This window comes from Eimeria acervulina, genomic scaffold (genome assembly GCF_000499425.1).
Source record: "Eimeria acervulina Houghton genomic scaffold, Eah_scaff1100, whole genome shotgun sequence".
In the NCBI taxonomy this organism is placed as follows: Eukaryota; Apicomplexa; class Conoidasida; order Eucoccidiorida; family Eimeriidae; genus Eimeria; species Eimeria acervulina.
In genome coordinates, this window is record NW_013550383.1 from 3,075 (window position 1) to 10,530 (window position 7,456).

A 7,456-nucleotide genomic window follows, 5' to 3' on the forward strand; every position below is an offset into this window, starting at 1 on the left:
GAGGTATTGATGCATTTGTTTTGAAGTATTTTGAGCAGATCGCCGAAGCGGGTAGCAAACAAATTAAGAGAAGTTAAAATTGCGCCGTTAGGACCCAGCCGATAGTACTGCATGATCTTTTTATAGTCTACGCTGTCTCGGATGTCAATGTTGCTGCTGTAAGGAAGCTGCAGCACTGCTGGATCTAGATTTATTATATATGTCTTCAATCCCTCACTAACCAATTGGCTAACACCCACAAACACCAACAGCAGCAGCAGCAGCAGCAGCAGCAGCAGAAGCAGAAGCAGAAACAAAAACAGATCAGCAGAAGCAGCAGCAGCAGATGCAGCAGCAGAAGCAGCAGCAGCAGCAGCAGAAAAGAGAAATTAATATCGAGAGTCAGATGAACAGAATACCAACAGTAATGGCTCGATGCTAAACCCTAAACCCTAAACCCTAAACCCTAAACGCTAAGCAATAACCCTTCGCAACAACCCTAAACCCTAAACCCTAAACAACAATTCTACAGGCCCTAAATAACTCTCATAAATAAACCGCCAATCAAACGCAAAACATCGTCGCCAGCAAAACCCTAAACCCTAAACCCAAGAAGAAAGGATCCTCTAGGGTTTAGGGTTTAGGGTTTAGGGTTTAGGGTTTACTCGTTCATTGCCTTCACCAACGTGGATTTGCCGCTGCCCGCCATGCCTGTGACAATAACAACAAGGGGTCCTTCTTTGCGTGTTGCTGCTGCTGCTTCTTCGCCTAGTGGGTCAGCATCTTCTGCTGCTGCTGCTGCTGCTGCTGCTGCTGCTGGTGATGCTACTGCTCCTCCTGCTGCCGCTGCTGCTGCTGCATCACGCTGCTGCTGCGGTGAAGATGATGTTGGGACTGTCGGTGGACCATTGCCGCTGCTGCTGTTGCTGCTGCTGTTGCTGCTATTGCTGCTGCTATTGCTGCTGCTGCTGTTGCTGCTGCTGCTGCTGCTGCTGCTGCTGCAGGTGTGTACACTGGAAGAAGTGTAGTTGCTTTCGCTGCGTCTCTGCTGCAGCAGCGATGCCACCGCCTTTGCCGCCTCTTTAGCAGCAGAAGATGACGCTGCTGCTGCTGTTGTTGCTGCTGCTGCTGTTGCTGCTGCTGCTGCTCCTGGGGCTTGGGAGGGTGTAGGTTTTGCTGCTGTTAGAGCTGCTGCTAGCTTTGCGATTGCTTCTTGTGCTGTTCCTGCTGCTGGTGGTGGCGGTAGTCCTGCTTCTGCAGCATCTGTTGTTGAATTTGCTGCTGCTGCTGCTTCTGTTGCTGCTGCGGCTTCTGCTGCTGCTGCTGCTGCTGCTGTGTCCCTTCGGCAGCCAAAACCAGAGTTGAAGCTTCCCTGAGCTGCATCAGCAGCAGGGGGGTGTCTTAAGAGTACGGGATGCATTGAAGCGCAAACCCTAAACCCTCAACCCTAAACCCTAAACCCTCGAGAAGGCTACGCAGGGCAGCAGGAGCTTCTTCTGGTGTTGCTGCAGCAGCTAGCCACAAGCAGCAGCAAATGAAGAACAGACGAACAGAAATAAAGTAATAAAAGCAAAAAGACAAAGAAGAATATGCTAGATCTACAGCAGCAACCTTTGCATGCGGGACGCGTCGAGCACCGCCTGCTGCTGCTGCTGTTGCTGCTGCTGCTGCTGCTGCTGTTGCTGTTGCTGCTGAGGCCGATATACTCAAGCCCAGTTTGCATCTTTAGATGCTTTTTCCTTTTAAATGCTTTATTATTTTAATTATTTTCTTGCTGCAGTTTGCATTCACAGCCCCAAGAGGGCTGCTGCTGCTGCTGCTGCTGCAAGCTGCTGCTGCTGCCTCAGTGGATGCAGCAGAGGCTTGCGGCTCTGCTCATTCCCTGTGCTGCGCTCTCGGGGTTTGCTGCTGCTGCAACACCATTTCTAGCGTTTAGCTGCTGCTGCTGCACCTCCTGAATCAGTAATAGCAGCAGCTAGACGCACTAGGGACACTGCCTCTTCGTCTTCTGCTGCAGCAGGCGGCTTCACGAGGAGTGAGGCCCCCCTAGCTAGAGCAGCAGCAGCAGCAGCAGCAGCAGCAGCAGCAGCATTAGTCTCTCGATTAGCTAAGGCGGCAATTCTTACCAGCCGCAGAAGGAGCAGAAGCAGACGAAGATAGCAGCAGCAGCTGCAAGACCAGCAGCAGCAGCAAGACCAGCAGCAGCAGCAAGACCAGCAGCAGCAGCAGCAGTGGGAGGAAGCCGCAGCTGGGTAGCACGCCCTCTGCAGTCGTATGGACTGCAGCAGGAGCAGCAGCAGCAGCAACAGCAGCATCATTAGCTGTTTCTCTGTTTGAAGATGCGGCTGTTGTTGGTTGCTGGTTTATCATTGTGGGGCGTGCTGCTGCTGCAGCTGCATGCACCTGCAGCAGCAAACTCTGTGTCTGTTGCAGCAGATGATGCGAGCAGAGTAGCGGAAGCAGCAGCAGGAGAAGAAAAGAAGGGTGAACGAGTTGGAGGGTCTGCATCTTCAGCAGCAGGAGCAGCAGCAGCAGCAGCAAGAGCAGCAGCAGCAGCAAGAACAGCAGGAAGAGGATTATCATCAGCAGGATCAGGAGGAAGATTATCAGCAGCAAATAATGATGATATTGGGAGTGTAATTACAGAAGAAGAAGCAGAAGAAGCAGAAGAAGCAGTTGCAGTGTACGGCGAGAAGGCTTTAAGAACTCTTAGTCGTCAGCAACTTGTACATCTGCTTCAGGGTGAGAACCAGAGAAGAAGACGCTTATTAAATCTAACTCGTCTATGCATGGCTGTAGGATATATATTTTTAATACTTGTTATTATCGCAATTGCGTATGGAGACCCTACAGGCGTAGTAGAGCAGATATTCGGCGTTGTGTCAGCTAGCAGCAAACAAGAAGAGATAGATAAGCTTGAACAACAAGTGCGAGCACTAGAAGAAGCATTAAAAAAGAGTGCTAATAGGGGGGAGAAGGCAGCAGATAGAGAAGCAGCACTTAGAGAAGGAGCAGCAGGTGCAGCAGAGAAGCAGAAAGAGAGCATTGAAAGACTAAATGTTAAATTAACAGAATATGAAGAAAGAGAGAAAAAATATCAAGCTGCTCTGAAGCAAGCAAATACAGATACAGAAGAGAAGCTGCAGCAGCTACAAGAAGCAGCAGCACAAAGAGAAGCAGATCTACAGGCTGAGAATGAGTCTTTACAGAGAGAGATTAATGATCTACGAGAAAGATTAGCTGAGAGCGACAGCCATAAGAGAGGAAAGAGTAAGAAAGAGAAGAAAGACAAGAAAAAGAAAGATGCTCATGAACAGCAGCAGCAGCAGCAGCAGCAGCAGCAGCAGCAGCACCATGATGTTTCTTCAACGCAATTCATTCATCCTCTTCCTTCTTCTCAGCCTTCTTCAATTAATCCCTTCGGTTCTGCAGCACCTGTACCTGGGGCTCAGTCTCTGTATGCTAGTGCTGCTTCTCTTTCTTCTGCTGCTTCTTTGTCTGCTGCTGCTGCTCCTCCTCCTCCTCATTACCCTACTGCTGCTTCTTTACCTGCTTCTTTTTCTATGAGTGCGCCTTCACTGCCTGGTGCTGCTGCTGGGGTAGCTTCAGGAAATCAGCGAGTGACGTGGCTTGTACCTACAGGCTCACCAGGGCAGCAGCAGCAGCAGCAGCAGCAGCAGCAGCATCAAGATCAGCAGCTGCAGCAACCACCTGGAGCAGCAGCTGGTTTGCTGCAGCAGCCTGCAGCAGCAGCAGGAACATATCCAGCTTTTCACGGGGGGCTGCTGCCAGCACCAGGCGCCCCGGGGTTGTTAGACTTGCAGCAGCAGCAGCAGCAGCAGCAGCAGCCAGCGGGGTTCTTGCCTTCAGGTGTAAGTACAGGTGCTGCTCACCCAGAGGCTCCTTGGCCTACATCCGTTAGCAGTCTTTCAGGTCCGCAGCAGCAGCAGCAAATGCTGCTGCAACAGCAGCAAGAGCAACAGCAGCAGCAGCAGCAGCAGCAGCAGCAGCAGGAGCAGCAGGAGCAGCAGCAAATTGGTGAGGGTTCAGGAGGCACCCAACGCCCACATAAAGAAAAAAGCAGCTCAGGTGCTTCTGGCTTCTTAAGACGGTTCTCCTGGGGGGGTCAATCAAACAAAAAGAAAGCAAAATAGACATGCAACAATCATTGTTCTATTCCGGTATCAGCAGCAGCAGCAGCAGCAGCAGCAGCCGCAGCAGCAGCAGCAGCCGCAGCAGCAGCAGCAGCAGCAGATACTCCTGCAACACTTGAAGCAGCAGCAGTAGCAGGTCCCTTGGGATATGCAGCAGTTCAAATAACTGCAGCAGCAGCTACTCTGCTACATCAGCAACAGGTACGCTGCTGCTGCAGCAGCAACTGTATCAACTGCAGCAGCAACAATATATCGAATGTAGTGCCAGCACCTGCAACTGCAGAAGCCGCTGCAGCAGCAGCTGCAACAGCAGCAACTGCAGCAGCGGCAAGTGCAGCAGCAGGAACCGGAGCAGCGCGCAAGTGCAGCAGCAGCAGCAGGAACCGGAGCAGCAGCAAGTGTGGCAGCAGCAACCCGGGGCAGCAGCAAGTGCAGCAGCAGCAACTGCAAGAGCAGCGACCGGAGCAGCAGCAGGTGCAGCAGCATAGACTCCAGCGACAGCAACTACAGCAGCACTCAATGCAGCAGCTCAGTTAGTGCTGCAGCAGCAACGGTAGAGTGTGAAGATGAGGAGAAGCAAAATAGCGAGTGTTTTTGTTGTTTGTTTCGTTCTTCGTTTGCTGCAGCAACGAGGGATATAATATAATTATATATTTTACTTCGTTGGCGTTAAAGCCGTTTGTTTCTTTCGTGTGTACACCGCAGAAAGCAGAGCGAGTGTTTTAAATAAAACAGCAAATTATTATTATTATTATTATTATTAATATAGAAGCCGGGCTTTCTGTCTTTGTTTTGTTTTGTATTTGCTAACAATTACAATGAAGAAAAAAAAAATTATTTATTTATTTTATTATTTCTTGTTATCTTGTTATTATTTAGAAGGATATATCTTCAGGCTCCTCATAGTTCGCCTCGTCTTCATTTTGTCGAGACCCCTCCTGCTCCTGCTGCAGCTGCTGCTGCTGCTGCTGCTGCTGCTGCTGCTGTCCTTCTTCTTCAGCTTCATTTAAGAGCGAATAATCTATCGGCTCTCCCCGCTTTGCAGATTCTATTGCTGCTGTTAATTTCTTTATTCTTTCTTTCATCCTCGCTATTTGTTTAGACTCTACTTGTTTGCTAGACTGTGAAGAAAAACAGAAAAAAACAAACAAAGACAACAGCTATATAGATGCTGTCTTTAGCAGCAAAATAAACATCGTTGTGATGGGAAGATAAAAGATAAAAATAGATAAAATAAAACAAACGAATAAAACAGAAAAATAACAAAACATAACAACAACTCTTAATTCATCTTGTATCAGCAATTAAATTTTATTGCATGCGGTAGATGATGATGTTTGCTGCATTTGCTGTTATTCTTATTGTATATATTTATTTCTTTTGCTGCTTTCGGCTGCTTCCTTACTTCATTTGTAATTAACTTCACTCGCGAAGCATACATCAAAGATGTCACAGTCTCATCTACATTATAATCCGCCGGGCTAATATTTACAAACATCAGAGTCTTCGCAGTGCCGCCTAAGGAGTCGCTCATAACTTGCGTTAGTTTATGGTTTCGATAAGGAATAAAACTCTCCCCTGCATGCGCAAATGCACCAGCAGCAGCAGCAGCAGCAGCAGAAGCAGAAGCAGCAGCACACGATAATAATAACCCTTCTTGTAGCTTCAATGCACGCATGCATGCATGCATGCATGCATGCAGAGGACCGAGTTGTATTTCATTTGAGTTTGCTCTTAAGGAGAGATTCCTCAGAAGAGTGAAGGAGACAGAAAACGAACAAATGTAGGAAACAACTTCAGCTTCAATGCGTAGACAGGTAGGGCGCATAGATATATATATATATATATATATATATATATATATTTATATAGTGATAATAATGAGCAACCAAAAGATAGAATATATGAATAAGGGTAAACTTAATGTTTATTTCAACATGTTCTGAAGATTGTTTCTGAATTTCCTTTGAAAGAGCATTTGCATCTCTTTCATTCACCTAAGAGCCCGAAGATTGCACGAGAAAGAAAGCAAGAGGTATTGGTGTTTCATTAAAAAAGAATATTAAAGAAGTTCTTCTTACCGCTTGAAAGAGCTGAAATAACATCTCCTAAAGCTGTTAAACTTTTATTGATTTCTTTCGCTTCTACTAATCTTTCCTTGGTAACACCTGCAGATACACCCGAAGTTCAAGATGCGCATTTAGTCATATATCTTCGTTGTTTCAGTTTATTTATTTTGATTTCATGAACAATTAATGTTATTTCATGTTTATATACTGTTAATCGAGGAGAAAAGACAGCTTTCTAGGGTATTCACTAGGGTATTCAAGCTGCTTACCGCTCTTAGAAACACGTTCAGAGCCTGCGAGATCAATCAGCGATAGCTTTCCGAGAGAGATTTTTTCAGCTAATAAATCTTCTATTCGAACAACTACAGCAAAAATAAGGTGAGATCGAGAGCTTTCTGCATTCATAGCAGTGCCACTGACATGACGAGCTGTCAAGCCGAATTCAAATATCTTTTCAAGTGCTTCAGCAGATACAACTTTTTTCATTGTTATTCCCTGAATTGAAACAATCCCTGCGCTGTCTTTCTTTATTTCTAAGGGCGGTGGATGCTTCTTTACTTCAGGAGGAGCCAGCAAATCAACAAGCTGCACGTACATATACAAAGATATATCATTTACAGCACTTTCTTCTTCTTTTCTACTCATTCAGTTTATTTCTACAACTCCTTTCGAAGCTGTGAGCTCTTTAATCAACTACTGAAAACCAAATAAAGATAATATATATGAATCGTTGGACGCAATGAAGCATATTAGTATTCCTTTAGAAGCAAATTTTATTTGCATATTTTATTTATTTTACGTCTGCAGATAATTAAATGCTGCTGTTTAAATTGCATGCATAAATAGTGCATGTACAGCACAAGAGAGAAGAGAAGATAGAGCTTTCAGCAGATGCAACAAAACAAAAATAAAATAAAACAATAAAAAATTGTTATCCACGGCTGCAGCCTGAGTTTGTGTAGACATCTAAAAGACAGTTTCTTTATTTTCATTGAGCAGCGCTATACTTTTGTTTTTATTATTAATATAATTATTTATTCTTTAAACAAGTATAATTAATAATCTTTAAGTATTGCTTTCATATTAATTTTAAATTATTAACATTATTATTGCATGCATGCAAAGACAGCCGCATATTGCAAACCCATAAAAAGCGAAAAAATTCAAAGAGATGAATAAAGTCTGCAGTGCATATATATATATATATATATGTATGTATATATATATATATATATATATATATATATATATATA

General features: G+C 45.2%; 3 protein-coding genes across 3 annotated transcripts in view; 1 reads left to right on the forward strand and 2 right to left on the reverse strand.

Annotated features, from left to right (window-relative positions):
* Positions 1 to 1,702, reverse strand: part of EAH_00055450 (XPA-binding protein, putative) — a gene marked incomplete at both ends in the record, with an annotated part of 3,503 nt that extends 1,801 nt beyond the window's left edge. Inside the window, 2 exons of the mRNA XM_013397644.1 lie at positions 645 to 1,412; positions 1,686 to 1,702. Of these exons, the coding sequence (XP_013253098.1) occupies positions 645 to 1,412; positions 1,686 to 1,702 (785 nt within the window). The remainder of the gene's footprint in view (positions 1 to 644; positions 1,413 to 1,685) is intronic.
* Positions 1,703 to 2,318: 616 nt separating this feature from the next.
* Positions 2,319 to 4,670, forward strand: EAH_00055460 (hypothetical protein, conserved; the record flags this gene model as incomplete). The annotated part of the gene is made up of 2 exons (XM_013397645.1): positions 2,319 to 4,017; positions 4,168 to 4,670. 2 exons carry the CDS (start codon positions 2,319 to 2,321, stop codon positions 4,668 to 4,670), a joined length of 2,202 nt encoding a protein of 733 aa, XP_013253099.1.
* Positions 4,671 to 5,008: 338 nt separating this feature from the next.
* EAH_00055470 (kinesin heavy chain-like protein, putative) lies at positions 5,009 to 6,688 on the reverse strand (the record flags this gene model as incomplete). The annotated part of the gene is made up of 4 exons (XM_013397646.1): positions 5,009 to 5,254; positions 5,539 to 5,711; positions 6,215 to 6,301; positions 6,472 to 6,688. 4 exons carry the CDS (start codon positions 6,686 to 6,688, stop codon positions 5,009 to 5,011), a joined length of 723 nt encoding a protein of 240 aa, XP_013253100.1.
* Between the last annotated feature and the right edge of the window lie 768 nt (positions 6,689 to 7,456).